Raw genomic sequence first — 17,596 nt, 5'->3', positions numbered from 1 at the left:
CCTCAAGTGATCCACCCGCCTCAGCCTCCCAGAGTGCTGGGATTACAGGTGTGAGCTACTACTCCTGACTGGCTTTTGAGCTCTTGATCCAGATATGCATGCCTACCTTGGTTGAGAAAAATCACTGCTCTAGAAGACACTATGTGGTTTCCTTAAAAGGTTTGATCATAGAGGCCGTGCGCAGTGGCTCATGCCTGTAATCCAAGCACTTTGGGAGGCCGAGGCAGGCAGATCACCAGGTCAGGAGATCGAGACCATCCTGGCTAACACAGTGAAACCCCGTCTCTACTAAAAATATTAAAAAAAATCAGCCGGGCGTGGTGGTGGGCGCCTGTAGTCCCAGCTACTCGGGAGGCTGAGGCAGGAGAATGGCGTGAACCCTGGAGGCGAAGCTTGCAGTGAGCCCAGATCGTACCACTGCACTCCAGCCTGGGCAACAAAGCCAGACTCTGCCTCAAAAAAAAAAAAAAAAAAAGAACAAGTTTTGATTATAGATAATATGAAGATTGTGTCTCTGTATTACTTTAGACAAGTTTTTACCAGAAATTAGTTTGGTTTATAAATCTGTCTCATGAATCCATATTCTAATGAAATATTTTCCATTTTCTGTAGAATCTTAACTCTTTAAGAAGTCAGACATCAAGAGGTTCCACCAAGCTCTCTCCTCAGTCCTTCAGTGTCAGACTCACAAATCAGCTATTTACTGACCAAAAACAGAAGAGCATCAGCTCATTGGCTCTTTCAAGTTGTTTAATTCCACAGTATAATCAAGAGGCTTCAGTTCTACAGAAAAAGGAGCATGAAAGAAAGCATTTCCTAATGGAGAATATAAATAATGAAAATAAAGGAAGCATTAATCTTAAAAGAAAACATATTACGTATAATAATTCTTCAGAGAAAACAAGTAAACAAATGGCGTTGGGAGAAGATACTGATGAGGCTGAAGCCTACCTAAATTCTGGGAACTCAGGAGCATTGAAAAAATATTTTTGTGATACTAGGCATTTGGATGATTGGGCAAAAAGCCAGCTGATTGAAATGCTCAAACAGGCAGCAGCTCTGGTGGTAACTCTGATGTATACTGATGGTTCCACCCAGTTAAGAGCTGACCAGGTTAGTAAACAGTGATGGTTTTTACTTGCTGTCTTGACACCATAAAAGAAGCCCATTTCCTTAGTGTCTGATTTTGATAGGAGAGCTAGAAACATGATTTTAAGGCTTTCCCTCCCCTCCAGTGGTAAGTGATTGACAATGTATAGCTCCCATCGGTTTCTTAGGAAACTGCAAAACTGTTTTCCAGAGTCGGTGTGCCATTTTACTTTCCACCAGCAGTGTACTAGGGTTTCAAATTCTCTACCTCCTTGTCAACACTTGTTGTTGTCTATTTTTTTTATTTTAGCCATTCTAGTGATTCTGAAGTGGTATTTCATGGTGGTTTTAAATTGTATTTCCCTATTACCTAGTGACATTGAGCATCTTTTCATGTGCTTATTGGTCATTCATATATCTTCTTTGATATCTTCTTTCTGTTTTGATGATTTGATGAAATGTCTGTTCAAATTTTTTGCTCATTTAAAAATTGGGTTATTTGTGTTTTATTTTGGATCTGTAAGCATTCTTTATATATTATGATACAAGTCCCTTATAAGATATATCATTTATACTTCCGCCAATTTCTGGCTTATTTTTTAAAAATTTATTGAGGATGTCTTTTGAAGCACAAAATTTTTACAATTTGATCTCTGTTGATTTTTTTAAAAAATCTTTCCCTCCCTCCTTCCCTTCCTTCCCTCCCTCCCTCCCTCCTTCCCTCCCTCTCCTTTCCTCTCTTTTCCTCTTCTTTCCTCTCCTTTCCTGCACCCATCACCCAAGCAGTATACACTGCACACAATTTGTAGTCTTTTATCCCTCACCCCCTTCCCACCCTTTCCTCCTGAGTCCCCAAAGTCCACTGTGTCATTCTTATGCCTTTGCATCCTCATAGTGTAGCTCCCACTTGTGAGTGAGAACACACAGTGTTTGGTTTTCCATTCCTGACTTACTTCACTTAGAATAGTAGTCTCCAGTCTCATCCAGGTCACTGCGAATGCCATTAATTCATTCATTTTATGGCCGAATAGTATTCCATCATATGTATATAGCACAGTTTCTTTATTCACTGCTTGNCTTCCCACCCTTTCCTCCTGAGTCCCCAAAGTCCACTGTGTCATTCTTATGCCTTTGCATCCTCATAGTGTAGCTCCCACTTGTGAGTGAGAACACACAGTGTTTGGTTTTCCATTCCTGACTTACTTCACTTAGAATAGTAGTCTCCAGTCTCATCCAGGTCACTGCGAATGCCATTAATTCATTCATTTTTATGGCCGAATAGTATTCCATCATATGTATATAGCACAGTTTCTTTATTCACTGCTTGATTGATGGGCATTTGGGTTGGTTCCACATTTTTGCAATTGCAAATTGTGCTGCTATAACCATGTATGTGCAAGTATCTTTTTCATATAATGACTTCTTTTCCTCTGGGTAGATACCCAGTAGTGGGATTACCAGATCAAATGGTAGTTCTACTTTTAGTTCTTTAAGTAATTTCCACACTGTTTGCCATAGTGGTTGTACTAGTTTACATTCCCACCAGAAGTATAGAAGTGTTCCCTGTTCACTGCATCCATGCCAATATCTATGATTTTTTGACTTTTTGATTATGGCTATTCTTGCAGGAGTAAGGTGGTATTGTATTGTGGTTTTGATTTGCATTTCCATGATCATTAGTGATATTGAGCATTTTTTCATACATTCGGTGGCCATTTGTATATCTTCTTTGGAGAATTGTCTATTCATGTCCTTAGCCCACTTTTTGATGGGATTGTTTGTTTTTTTCTTGCTAATTTGTTGAGTTCATTGTAGATTAAGGATATTAGTTCTTTGTCAGATGTATGGATTGTGAAAATTTTCTCCCACTCTGTGGGTTGTCTGTTTCCTCTGCTGACTATTCCTTTTGCTATGCAAAAGCTTTTTAGTTTAATTAAGTCTCAGTTATTTATCTTTGTTTTTATTACATTTCCTTTTGGGTTCTTGGTCATGAAATCCTTGCCTAAGCCAGTGTCTAGGAGGGTTTTTCCAATGTTATCTTCTAGAATTTTCATAGTTTCAGGTATTAGATTTAAGTCTTTGATCCATCTTGAGCTGACTTTGTATAATGGTGAGAGATGAGGATCCAGTTTCATTTTACATGTGGCTTGCCAATGATCTCAGCACCATTTGTTGAATAGGGTGTCCTTTCCCCACTTTATGTTTTTGTTTGCTTTGTCGAAGATCAGTTGGCTATAAGTATTTAGGTTTATTCCTGGGCACAGTGGCTCACACCTGTAATCCCAGAACTTTGAGAGGCCGAGGCGGGCGGATCACGAGGTCAGGAGATCAAGACCATTCTGGCTAACACGGTGAAACCCCGTCTCTACTAAACGGTGAAACACCGTCTCTACTAAAAATACAAAAATTAGCCGGGCGTGGTGGCGCCTGTAGTCCCAGCTACTCTGGAGGCTGAGGCAGGAGAATGGTGTGAACCTGGGAGGCAGAGCTTGCAGTGAGCTGAGATCACACCACTGGATTCCAACCTGGGCGGCAGAGCGAGACTCCATCCCAAAAAAAAAAAAACCAAAGTATTTTGGTTTATTTCTGGGTTTTCTATTTGTTTCAATTGGTCTGTGTGCCTATTTTTATGCCAGTACCATGCTGTTTTGGTAATGATGGCCTTATAGTGTAGTTTGAAATCAGGTACTGTGATGCCTCCAGATTTGTTCTTTTTGCTTAGTCTTGCTTATTTTTTATTTTTGTTTTTATTTTTTTTTGAGACAGAGTCTTGCTCTGTCACCCAGGCTGGAGTGCAGTGGTGTGATCTCAGCTCACTGCAACCTCCAACTCCTGGGTTCAAGTGATTCTTCTGCCTCAGCCTCGCAAGTAGCTGGGACTACAGGTGCGTGCCACTTCGCCTGGCTAATTTTTGTATTTTTAGTAGAATGAGGTTTCACTATATTGGCCAGGTTGGTCTCAAACTCCTGACCTTGTGTTCTACCCACCTTGGCCTCCCAAAGTGCTGGGATTACAGGTATGAGCCACCATGCCTGGCCTAGGATTGTTTTTTATAGTTCTGTGAAGAATGATGGTGGTATTTTGATGGGAATTGCATTGAATTTGTAGATTGTTTTTGGCAGTATAGTCATTTTCACAATATTGATTCTACCCATCCATGAGCATGGGATGTGCTTCCATTTGTTTGTGTCATCTGTTATTTCTTTCAGCAGTGTTTTGTAGTTTTCCATGCAAAGGTCTTTCACCTCCTTGGTTAGGTATATTCCTAAGTATTTTATTTTTTTGCAGCTATTGTAAAAGGGGTTGAGCTCTTGATTTGATTCTCAGCTTAGTCACTGTTAGTGTATAGAAGAGCTACTGATTTGTGTACTTTAATTTTGTATCCAGAAACTTGACTGAGTTCTTTCATCAGTTATAGGAGCTTTCTGGAGGAATCTCTAAGGTTTTCTAGGTAAACAATCATGTAATCAGCAAATAGTGACAGTTTGACTTCCTCTTTATCAATTCGGATGCTTTTTATTTATTTCTTTTGTCTGATTGCTCTGGCTAGGACTTCCAGTACTATATTGAAGGGAAGTGGTGAGAGTGGGCATCCTTGTCTTGTTCCAGTTCTCAGGGGGAATGCTTTCAACTTTTCTCCATTAAGTATTATGTTGCCTGTGGGTTTATAATAGATGGCTTTTGTTACATTGAGGTATGTCCCTTGTGTGCCAATTTTGCTGAGAGTTTTAATAATAAAGCAATGCTGGATTTTGCTGAATGCTTTTTCTGCATCTATTGAGATGATCATGTGATTTTGTTTTAATTCTGTTTATGTGATGTATCACATTTATTGACTTGTGTATGTTAGACCATCCCTGCATCCCTGGTATGAAACCTGCTTGATCATGGTGGATTATCTTTTTGATATGTTGTTGGATTTGGTTAGCTAGTATTTTGTTAAGGACTTTTGCATCTATGTTCATCAGGGACATTGGTCTGTAGTTTTCTCTTTTGGTGATATCCTTTCCTGGTATTGGTATTAGGGTGATACTGACTTCATAGAATGATTTAGTGAGGATTTTCTCTTTTTCTATCTTGTGGAATAGTGTCAATAGGATCAGTACTGATTCTTCTTTGAATGTCTGGTAGAATTCTGCTGTTAATCTGTCTGGTCCTGGACTTTTTTTGTTGGTAATTGTTCTGTTACTGTTTCAATCTCACTGCTTGCTATTGGTTTGTTCAGGACATCTAATTCTTCCTGATTTAAACTAGAAGGGTTGTATCTTTCCAGGAATTTATCCATATCCTCTAGGTTTTCGAGTTTATGTGTGTAAAGTTGTTCATAGTAGCCTTGAGTGATCTTTTGCATTTTTGTGGTGTCAGTTGTTGTATCTCCCATTTTGTTTCTAATTGAGCTTATTTGGATTTTCTATCTTCTTTTATTGGTTAATCTTGGTAATGGTCTATCAATTTTATTTATCTTTTCAAAGAACCAGCTTTTTGTTTCATTTATCTTTTTCTTTTTTTTTTCTTGAGACAGAGTTTTGCTCTTGTTGTGCAGGCTGGAGTGCAATGGCGCGATCTCAGCTCGCTGCAACCTCTGCCTCCTGGGTTCAAGTGATTCTCCTGCCTCAGCCACCCAAGTAGCTGGGATTACAGGCATGCACCACCACACCTGGCTAATTTTTTGTATTTAGTAGAGACGCGGTTTCACCATGTTGGTCAGACTGGTCTCTAACTCCTGACCTCAGGTGATCCACCCTCCTCTGCCACCCAAAGTGCTGGGATTACAGGCCTGAGCCACCGTGCCTGGCATTTGTTTCATTTATCTTTTGCATTTTGTTTGTTTGTTTCAATATCATTGAATTCTGCTCTAATCGTGGTCATTTCCTTTCTTCTGCTGGGTTTGGGTTTGGTTTGTTCTTGTTTCTGGAGTTCCTTGAGGTATGACCTTAGATTATCTATGCTCTTTCAGACTTTTGTTTGTTTTTGAGACGGAGTCTTGCTCAGTCGCCCAGGCTGGAATGCAGTGGCACGATCTCAGCTCACTGTGAGCTCCGCCTCCTGGGTTCATGCCGTTCTCCTGCCTCAGCCTCACGAGTAGCTGGGTCTACAGGCATCCGCCACCACGCCTGGCTAATTTTTTTTGTATTTTTAGTAGAGACGAGGTTTCACCATGTTAGCCAGGATGGTCTCAATCTCCTGACCTTGTGATCCTCCCACCTTGGCCTCCCAAAGTGCTGGGATTACAGGCGTGCGCCACCACACCTGGCCAGACTTTTGGATGTAGGTGTTTAGGGCTATGAACTTTCCTCTTAGCACTGCCTTTGCTGTATCCAAGAGATTTTGATAGATTGTGTCACTATTGTCCTTCAGTTTGAAGAATTTTTTTTTTTTTTTTAAATGGAGTCTTACTATGTTGCCAGGCTGGAGTGCAGTGGCAGATCTTGGCTCACTGCAACCTCTGCTTCCCAGGTTCAAGTGATTCTCCTGCCTCAGCCTCCTGAGTAGCTGAGATTACAGGCACGTGCCACCACGCCCAGCTAATTTTTGTATTTTTAGTAGAGACGGGATATCACCATGTTGGCCAGGATGGTCTCGATCTCCTGACCTCATAATCTGCCCTCCTCGGCCTCTCAAAGTGCTGGGATTACAGATGTGAGCCACCATGCCCAGCCCAGTTTGAAGAATTGTTTAATTTCCATCTTGATTTCATTTTTGAGCCAATGATCATTCAGGAGCAGGTTATTTAATTTCCATGTATTTATATGGTTTTGAAGGTTCCTTTTGGAGTTGATTTACGGTTTTATTCCACTGTGGCCTGAGAGAGTGCTTGATATAAGTTCAGTTTTCTTAAATTTACTGAGGCTCATTTCATGGCCTATCATATGGTCTATCTTGGAGAAAGTTCCATGCACTGATGAATGGAATGTATGTTCTGTGGTTGTTGAGTAGAACACTCTGTAAATATCTGTTAGGTCTATTTGTTCCAGGGTACAGTTTAAATCCATTGTTTCTTTGTTGACTTTCTGTCTTGATAACCTGTCTGGTGCTGTCGGTGGAGTCTTGAAGTCCCCCACTATTACTGTGTTAGCTACTCTTGCTTGCTTTTGGTCTCCCTTTGCATGGAATGTCTTTTTCCACCCTTTTACCTTAAGTTTATGTGAGTCCTTATGTGTTAGGTGAGTCTCTTATAGGCAGCAGATGGTTGGTGAATTCTTATCCATTCTGCAATTCTCTGTCTTTTAAGTGGAGCATTTAGGCCATTTACATTCAACCTTAGTATTGAGTTGTGAGATACCATTCCATTCATTGTACTATTTGTTGCCTGCATACCTTGTTTTTTTCTTTTCTTTTTTTTATTTTTGCTTTATAGGGCCTGTGAGGTGTATGCTTTAACGAGATTGTGTTTTGATATGTTTCCAGGATTTGTTTCAAGATTTAGAACTCCTTTTAACAGTGGTAGTACTGGCTTCCTAGTGGCGAATTCTCTCAGCATTTGTTTGTGTGAAAAGGACTGACTCCTTCCTTCACTTATGAAACTTGGTTTCTCTGGAAACAATTGTTTTGTTTAAGGAGGCTGAAGATAGGGCCCAGTCCCTTCTAGCTGGGAGGGTTTCTGCTGAGAAATCTTCTATTAATCTGATAGGTTTTCCTTTATAGGTCACCTGGTGCTTTTGCCTCATAGCTCTTAAGATTCTTTCCTTTGTCTTAACTTTAGATAACCTGATGACAATGTGCCTAGGCAATGATCTTTTTGCAGTGAATTTCCCAGGTGTTCTTTGAGCTTCTTGTATTTGGATTTCTAGGTCTCTAGTAAGTCCAGGGAAGTTTTCCTTGATTATTCCCCCAAATATGTTTTCCAAACTTTTAGATTTCTCTTCTTCCTCAGTAATGCCAATTATTCTTAGGTTTGGTCATTTAACATAATCTGAGACTTCTTGGAGGCTTTATGTTTTCTTATTCTTTTTTCTTTATCTTTGTTGGATTGGGTTAATTCGAAAACCTTGTCTTTGAGCTCTGAAGTTCTTTCTTCTGCTTGTTTAATTCTAATGCTGAGATTTTCCAGAGCATTTTGCATTTCTATAAGTGTATCCATTGTTTCCTGAAGTTTTGATTTTTTTAAATATATGCTATCTATATCTATTTCATTGAAAATTTCCCCCCTCATTTCTGTCTCTCCCTCCCTCCCTCCCTCCCTCCCTTCCTTCCTTCCTTCCTTCCTTTCTGCTTTTTTTTTGGGGAGTAGTGTGGGGGACGGAGTCTCACTGTGTCACCCAGGCTGGAGTGCAGTGGCATGATCTGGGCTCACTGTAACCTCCGCCTCCCGGGTTCACACCATTCTCCTGCCTCAGCCTCCCGAGTAGCTGGGACTACAGGCATGTGCCACCACGCCTGGCTAATTTTTTATATTTTTAGTAGAGATGGGGTTTCACCACGTTAGCCAGGATGGTCTCAATCTCCCGACCTCGTGATCTGCCTGCCTTGGCCTCCCAAAGTGCTGGGATTACAGGCATGAGCCACAGCGCCTGGCCTCCCCTCATTTCTTGTATCATTTTTTTGACTTCCTTAAACTGGGCTTTGCCTTTCTCTAGTCCCTCCCTGATTAACTTAATAACTAACCTTCTGAATTCTTTTTCAGGTAAATCAGGGATTTCTTCTTGGTTTGGATCCATTGCTGGTGAGCTAGTATGATTTTTTGGGCGTGCTAAAGAACCTTGTTTTGTTGTATTACCAGAATTGGTTTTCTGGTTCCTTCTCATTTGGTTAGGCTCTGTCAGAGGGAAGGTCTAGGACTCAAGGCTGTTGTTCAGATTCTTTTATCCCACGAGGTATTCCCTTTATGTACTCCTCTCCTGATTTTCCTAGGGATGTGGCTACCTGAGAGCTGAGCTGTAGTGACTGTATCTGTCTTCTGAATCTAGTCACCCAGCAAGTCTACTAGGCTCCAGGCTGGTACTGGGGATTGTGTGCTGAGAGTCCTGTGATGTGAACTGTCTGTGAGTCTTTTGGCCATGGATACCAACACAGTATTTGGGGTGTCTCCTGGGTCCTGCAGGAGCAATCTGCTTCCTTCAGAGGGTCTGTGGGTTCTCTGTGGTTTCCTGATTTATTCCTGTAGTCATTCTAGAGCAAAAGTTCACAATGCAAGCCTCCACACTCTGCTCTGTCCGTCCCAGTGGGAGCTGCAATCTACTCCTGCTTCCCACCTGCCATGATCTCCTAATTCTCTCTGATTATTGGGGCTTTGTAGTAAGTTTTGAAATCAAGAAGAGTGAGTCCTCCAACTTTTTTCAAGATTCTTTTGGGTATTGTGCTTCCTTTGCTTGTCAGTTTTAGGATCAGTTTGTCAGTTTATGCAAAAATCCAACTGGAATTTTGATACAAATTGTGTTAAATCTATAGATTAATTTTGTGAGTCTTGCCATCTTACTATAATAGTGTTGAGTTTTCTGATCCATAAACATGGGGTATTCTGATCCATAAACATGCGGTATCTCCATTTATTTAAAACTTTAATTTCCTTTAGGAATGTTTTATAGTTTTCAGTGTAGTATGCAAGTCTTGCTTTACCTTTAATTTTTTTAAAGGCATTTTGATGGCTAAAGAATGTAAGTTGATAGTTTATTTTCTTCCAGTAGTTTCATAATATTACTCTACTGTTGGCTGGGCATGGTGGCTCACACCTGTAATCCTAGCACTTTGAGAGGGCCAGGTCGGTGGATTGCCTGAGCTCAGGAGTTCGAGACCAGCCTGGGCAACACAGTGAAACCCTGTCTCTACTAAAATACAAAAAAAAATCGGCTGGGCATGGTGGTGTGCGCCTGTAGTCCTTGATACTCTGGAGGCTGAGGCAGGAGAATTGTTTGAACCTGGGAGGCAGAGGTTGCGGTGAGCTGAGACTGTACCACTGCACTCTAGCCTGGGCGACAGAGCAAGACTCCATCTCTAAAAAAAAAAAAAAGTATGTATATATATCTACTGTCTTCTGAGAGTTGCTTTATTTCCCACGAGAAATCTGCTGTCATCCTTATCTTTGTTTCTATCTATGTAATGTGTTCTCTCGCCACCCCCCACCCTTTATCACTGGTTTTAAGCAAATGATCTGTAGTTTTCTTCATGTTCCTTGTACTTGAGTTTTATTGATCTTCTTGGTTCTAATGATTAACTTGGGGATAAAGGACAAACTTATTATTATGTTGAGTTTTTAAATCCTTGAGTATTATATGTCTTTGTTATTTAGGTCTTCTCTGATTTCTTTCATTAGCATTTTGTAGTCTTCAACATACATATCCTGTATGTATTTTGTTAGTTTATACTTAAGTATTTCATTTTTTAGAGTTCTATAAATGGTGATTTAAAAAATTTTATTTTCATATGTTTATTGCTAGAATATAAAAATATATTACATTTTTGTCCTTTGATCTTGTATCCTGCAACCTTGCTAAATTTACATGTTAGCTTCAGGATTCATTTTTTACAGGTTCCTTTAGATTTTCTACACAGACATTCATGCCATCTGTTAATAGGGAAAGTATGATGCTTCCTTTCTGATGTGTATGCCTTTTATTCCTTTCTCCTTTTATATTGCCCTGGATGAGACTTCCATCATGATGTTGGAGAGGGTAGAGACCAGATTTGGAGCATAAAGTCATGGATTCGGATTTTGGCCTCAACTGTCATTAAAAAAGCCATTCATTTTCAAGTTTAATTTTAGGCCTTTTCTTGTTCTCTCTGCTTAATTTTAAAATGTATATCTTTCTACAACAGATATATTGTCTAGGTTTAATTTATTTTGTTGTGTTTCCACAGACCCCTGTTTCCTCTGTTAGAGGAATTGTGATGTTACTCAAGCGCCAAGCAGAGGGTGGCCATGGTTGTCCAGATGCCCTGGCCTGTGGTCCTGTCCTGGAGGGCTTTGTGTCGAATGATCCATGTATCTACATTCAAATACAGCACTCTGCTATCTGGGACCAAGAACAGGAGGCACATCGACAACCTGCCTGGTAAAAAATCTTCACGCATGGACTCACACCCTACTTACATGCCTGCTTTATACTAATGGAAAGTTTTTCAAGGTCCAGTTTTAATTGTTTAAACTTTTAGAAGTTTTGTATGGGCACATGAAAATAAAATGGATCCAAGTGATAGAAATCTCTGCAAATACTGGCCCTGTCTCTCCCAGAGAGTATCCGGAATGGAGTTCCGTTCTTCTGTGGGAGCAGCCTGCTCTAGGACTTGAAGCAACTTCACGATGAGAAGCTAGGGAGAAAAGCATCAACCCCAGACCCTGAAAATCCCCTGTCACTGGCAGAGTCCCAGATGATTTTCCTTATCATACTTGTTCATTCATTCACAGCATTAGAAAACAAAGTTATCACTGCCTGCAAACAATAAATTGTCCTTAATACCACCAAGGATGGGACTAGTTTCAAAGCTCCATGTCTGTGGAAAGAGGCAAGACCTGTCTCACCTCTTTGGACTGGCCCTCTTAGAATCACAGAATTTTAGAGCAGGCAGGGTTACTCCTGCCGCCCCTTCTAGATTCTGAAAAACCGTTTCTGGGATGGATCTTGTACTCTTCCTCACTGTTTCTTTGCTTAGGTTATGCACATGACTTGGGCTTCTGCCTCAAATGGAGGTATCCACTACCTTCCCAGCCCTCTGATTTAAGGCCAGTTAGCCACCCTGGAAGATTAAGGCAGCTCCGGAGGAAGCTGGGCCCCATTACTAGCCTTTCCATGCTTCATACAGGTTCACTGGGCTCTGGGTGATTTTAGGTAACTTTTGGGGAGAAGGGGACAATGTGTGACAAACATAGCTTTCAGCTCCCAACAGAACCCTTAATTTTCTTTTTATGTAATTTTCTCTTTAAAGAACAACTGGTCAGGTCGGAGAGCCCTTGTGAGGACAGAGCCCTAATATCTGGATGATGTTTCTGAATTTAGTTGACGTTTTCCACTTGGACATCTAGTGGTCATTTTAGGCAAACATGTCCAGACTGAACTCCTGTTTTCCCTGGACCCTGCCTCCTGTGGCCTGGCTGTCTTAGTCAGTGTCATCCCTCCATGAGCTTAGGCAAAAAGTCCTGGGGTTAACTCTCACTTCTCTCTACTTTCCACAAACCATGTCAAGCTCTCAGCAAGTCCTATTGGCTCTGCCTTCAAGTGTAGCTAGAATCTGCCGTCTGCTTATCCACTGTGTTGCTGTTACTCGGCGCAGTTTGTTACCTCCTACTGGATCACAAGAACTTCCACGCTGGACTCCTGCTTCCACCTGCCCCTTCAGTCTGTTTTCCGTGCAGCACCCAGAGCTGGCCTGTTAAAGCATAAATCAGATCACATCACTTCCCTGCCCCAAACCCTCAAACAACTCCTGCTTTACTCTGAGGAAAACCCAAAATCACTGCTTTTAGACATTCTGGCTAAGATCAAGTGTAGAAAAGCCACAGGACCTGTGAAGGCCCTTGCCCTCAAAGTCTGCTTACTCTGGCCCCTCTGCTGTCTTCAGCCTCACCCCTCCTCTCTCCCGGCCTCTCAGTGCATTCCCACCTCCTTGCTGTTCCTGACCATGTGTTACGCGCCTCTGCCCAAGGGCCTGGTGGCACCATCCCTCCCTGCAGCATTCTCCCAAATAGCTGCATGGTTTGCTGCCACATTCCTTTATGTTTTTCTCTGAACAAACAAAAAGTAAACTATGAAAACACGAAAGTACAGAGTAGTATACGCATCCACCCAGGCCAACATTATCAAAGGTTTTTCCTTACTTCCTTCATCTGTCCCTTTCCTGGGGAAGGGGAGAGGACTGAGGTTAAAGAAAATCCCAACCTATTGTTTTGCCCTCTCATGACTCTAAAACTATGGGCTTTGTTTTGTTTTGTTTTACAGAGCCACAGTGCCATTTTAAAACTTAACAAGTTGTATATCCAGTCCAAATTCGAAGTTACCTGATTGTCTCAAGAATGTCCTTCTACAGTTGACTTGTTGGGATCAGGACATAGCATTGGGTGGCCATGTCTCTAGTTTTTTCTAATCTGGAGCATCCCTCAGCCCCTCTCCCTGTCCTGGAGGAGGTCCCATGTCCTGGATTCATTTGTTTGCCTCATCATGAAGTTCTTTAACTTGTTCTGTCTCCTCTTCTCCATATTTTCTGTAAACTAGAGTTAGCTCTAAATGCTTGATTATTTGGGTCCAACTTGTTTTGCGCAGCACTTCCTAGGTGGAGCCGTAAGCTTCATACTCCATCTGTGATGCAGTTGGATGGCCAGATTTAACAAATTCAAATATAGAACACTAAATTTGAATTTCAGATAAATAACTAATTTCTTAGTATATGTATGTCCCAAATATTGCATGGGACATACTTATACTAGAAGAATACATCTCTAAAAAATATGTAATTTTTTTCAGATAATAATTATTCATGATTTTTCTGAAATTCAGACTTAACTGGTGTCCTCCTGACTTCCCTTAGTGATGCAATTGGGTTGTCCCAGTTTTCATGGTGCTGAGAGGGAGCAGCGGGTTCAGGTGGTGTCAGCACGAGCCCTTCCTTATAAACTTCTCCCCCAAACTTTCCCTTAATGGTTTTGTCCTTTGATGAGGATCATCTAAATCACTTATTTAATTATGGCTAGTAAGATGGTGATTTTTCTAACTCTATCATTTCTTCCACATTTAGTGGCTAAAATTTTCTGTCAGTAACTTTCCTCTACCAACCAGGCTTTTGTTTACCTTATCCTTCATGTCTTTCCTCAAGAGTTACCTTGGCTAGAAACAGTGGCTCAGGCTGAGGTGGGAGGATGGCTTGAGGCTGGAGTTTGAGACTAGCCTGAGCAACATAGTGAGACCCCATCTCTACAAAAAATTTAAAAATTACCTGGGTACAGTGGCATGTGCCTATAGTCCCAGCTACTCCAGAGGCTGATATTGGAGGATCACTTGAGCCCAGCAGTTTGAACCTGCAGTGAGCTATGATTGTGCTACCGTACTCTAGCCTGGATGACAGAGTGAGGCCCTGTCTTAAAAAACAAACAAACAAAAAACAAAAACAAAAACAAAAAATTACCAAGCTAAAATAAATAAAAAAGAATTACCAAGCTAAAAAAAAAAAAAGAAAGAATTACCTTATCAGACCTTCCTTGACCACCCTACATGAGCTAACCCCACATACATGACTTTCATTTGTGTTCAGTAGTGTGTTCATTAATGTATCCCCAATATCTAAGAACAATGCTACAAAGCAAGTGTTTAATCAGCATTTGTTCAATATTATTGAATGAATGAATGTTGAAGCTTAATTTTTATAAGTTCTAGGACAATCAAATTAATACATTGCCTCAAGTACCATAAATTGGAAATAATAATCCCAATCCTATGATTATATCTTTGAGATTCAAAATAAATTTAAATAAATCACATTTAAATTAATACACATACTTTTTTGCACAAAACATGTTTAATAACATTTATTAAATGACCTGTGCAAGGCCTTTCACATACACACTCTCCCTTCACCTTCACATTCTCTCTGTATGTTATACCTTATTCACTCCATTTTACAGATGAGAAAGCCTCAAAGCTAGCTTTTATATACGTAAATATATATGTGTGTATGCACGTATATACATATACATATATGCATGTTTTATTTTAAGAGCCAGAGTCTCTCTTTGTTGCCCAAGTTGGAGTGCAGTGGTTGTGATCACGACTCATTGCAGCCTCAACCTCCTGGGCTCAAGTGATTCTCCCTCCTCAGCAACCTTACCCCAGTAGCTAGGACTTTAGTACTATAGGCATGCACCACCATGCCTCGCTAATTACCATTTAACTTACAAGGTATTCTTTTTGTTGTTTGTTTTATCAAGATAAAAATCAGTTAGTCTCTTATTAGCAGAAGATAGTGTAGTTGGTAGATTACCTTATCATGGAACTCTTGAGTTTCAAGGATGAAGGAGCAGCAACGGGAAGTGAGCTCCATGGCCCCAGTTCTTCTCCTTCATAAGCTCTTTACTCCATCTTGGACACCCTCCTCACCCGTCCAGCCAAGCCAAGGTCTGAAGCTGTGTTATTGGCACTTTACCCTCCCTACCATCCTGGCTGCCCTTTTCAAGGGAAACCAAGGTGAAATCACATAAAGTACAAAAAGCCTACAAATGTCTTTCTGTGGAACAAGTCCAAGCAAAATCTAACTGCAGTTTGGCTAAGTGTGCAAAGCTCACTGGGCTCTTGATTTCTTTCTTCCTCAGCTCTAACCAAAGAACCTCGGCCTTCTGGCACCAAGAACAGGAGGCACATCAACAATTTGCCAGGTAAGAAATCTTCATTAATGTATTAATGAACATTTACTATAAAGAGGCATTGATGGCTTTGGTAGCTTAGAGTTTGGGCCCTGGCAGCAGGAAGATACAGTCTCAGATCCCAGCATTGCCGTTTGTTAGTCATTTAACCCTGGCCAAATTGCTTAAGCTTTTCAAGACTAAGTTTTCTCCTCTGTAAAATGGTTCTAGTGCATGCCAGATAGGATTGTGATGAGGTTTCAATGCAGCAATCACTTCACACACAATGCTACGAAGTGTTCAGCATGGTATCTGGCACATGGTAAGTATTCAGTCAATTTTAACAATTGTGAATCCCATATTCAAAGTGCTCATGGTATAATAGAACAAATGTTTAAGGTACCTTATCATACAGCAAGTGTGCGTCCCACTGTACTACATGTGTGGGCAGGGGTACAGAAGAGATACAGAAGATATAACAGAAGAGGGAGCAGTCCCCTGCCTGCGGAATTAGGGCATACCTTTCTGAAGATGGCCCTTGAACAGTTTGTGAAAACTGTGGGAAGAGAATTGTAGTCAAGAATACAGTATATGCAGTGGCCCAGGAGCAGAGCAGGACATGGCACAGCCTGGTGGTGGAGGAAAGGGAATTTAGTGCGATGAGAGAGTAGAATGTTTGAGGGGAGCTCTGGGAGAATGGGCTAGAGAGTCATCTTGGGGCCTGGCTATAAAGAGCCCAGAGTAGGTCTTATTCTACAGGTAATGGGATGTTACCCAGGGATAAGCACTTGACAGTTGCGTGACCTTTGGTACCTTACCTCGTCTCTCTGTGTCTCACTTTCATCATCTGTAAAATGCAGATAATAAATAGTACAAACCTCTTGGAATTCTTTAGTTAATGTGTGTATGTGCTGTCTAAGTGGTAGCTATTCGTTGAGTAGTAGTAATATTTTTCCAAGGTTGAAAGTTCCAAGTTAATGTTTAAATCAGTGAATTTCTTTTCATCTTCTAGGAACGTGCTATTTCAAACACTGAAATGTAAATGTCCTGTTATTTGTTTTAATGCTAAGGATTTTGTGAGAATAGTGCTGCAGTTTTTTGGTAATGATGGCAGTTGGAAGCATGGTAAGTTATATTTTTTGTTCTCGCTATAATTTAACTCTTCAACTGTGACTCCTCCTATCAATGGGAGAATGGTGAGGGCAGCCATGTCACACAACTCCTGGGGGCCCTGGCCACACAGACTGATATGCCTCCTCATGGGCCCTAGGCATGGGGAGGAAGTTTTCCTCCATGTTTCTAGGTTATTTGAATTTTTACAAGTATACATTACTTTCATAATTTAAAATAGGAAAGAATTAACTTATGTAGCATGGTCAGTGAGATTTGTTGTTACCACAAATAGCTTATAAACTTTCTAAGAATTAAACTACAGTCCAGAGTAATTAACATTGAAACAATATAGGACCTACCTTTTATTTAAAATACTGAAGATTTTAAATATACATATATATTTTAATTTTTTGATTTTTTTAGAGATGGGGTCCAACTCTGTTGCCCAGGTTGGTCTGAAACTGCTGGCCTCAAGCCAACTTCCTGCCTCAGCTTCCCAAAGTGCTGGGATTATAGGTGTGACCACCGCACCTCGCTTAAAATAGTAAAGTTTTTTATAACTTTTTAAAAACTAGATGGACATGGCCGGGCGTGGTGGTTCACACCTGTAATCCCAGCACTTTGGGAGGCTGAGGCGGGTGGATCATGAGGTCAGGAGTTGGAGACCAGCCTGGCCAATATGGTGAAACCCCGTCTCTACTAAAAATACAAAATTTAGGCAGGCGTGGTGGCTCATGACTGTAATCCTAGCTACTCAGGAAGCTGAGGCAGGAGAATTGCTTGAGCCCAGGAGGTGGAGGTTGTAGTGAGCTGATATTGCGCCACTGCACTCCAGCCTGGGGGACAGAGTGAGATGCTGTCTCAGGAGAAAAAAAAAAAACAAAAAAACACACAATTAGATGGACAGATAAGTGGTAAAGAAAATATAGCAAAAATATTCGTTGTAGAATCTAGGTGGTGGACATATATGTTCACTATATAATTCTTTTCAAATTGTATATTTGAAAATGTTCATAATAAAAGGTTGGAAAAAACCCTTTTATTGTCAAAATTTCTAACATATACAAAAGTAGTCATCACCCAGTTTCAACAATTATCAATTTCCAGCCAATCTTTTTTTTTTTTTTTTTTTTT

The 17,596-nt window shown here is 40.7% G+C and overlaps 1 protein-coding gene across 1 annotated transcript in view; it reads left to right on the top strand.

Annotated features, from left to right (window-relative positions):
• POLN (DNA polymerase nu) overlaps window positions 1-17,596 on the top strand; it is a 171,494-nt gene that overhangs the window by 36,101 nt on the left and 117,797 nt on the right. The window contains 4 exon segments of the mRNA XM_017876239.1: window positions 613-1,113; window positions 10,885-11,078; window positions 15,320-15,382; window positions 16,362-16,474. Coding sequence (XP_017731728.1) covers window positions 613-1,113; window positions 10,885-11,078; window positions 15,320-15,382; window positions 16,362-16,474 — 871 coding nt within the window.

The sequence above is a fragment of the Rhinopithecus bieti genome, unplaced genomic scaffold, assembly GCF_001698545.2.
Source record: "Rhinopithecus bieti isolate Rb0 unplaced genomic scaffold, ASM169854v2 scaffold_9581, whole genome shotgun sequence".
Lineage (NCBI taxonomy): Eukaryota > Metazoa > Chordata > Mammalia > Primates > Cercopithecidae > Rhinopithecus > Rhinopithecus bieti.
This window is presented reverse-complemented; position numbering and strand designations above follow the sequence as displayed.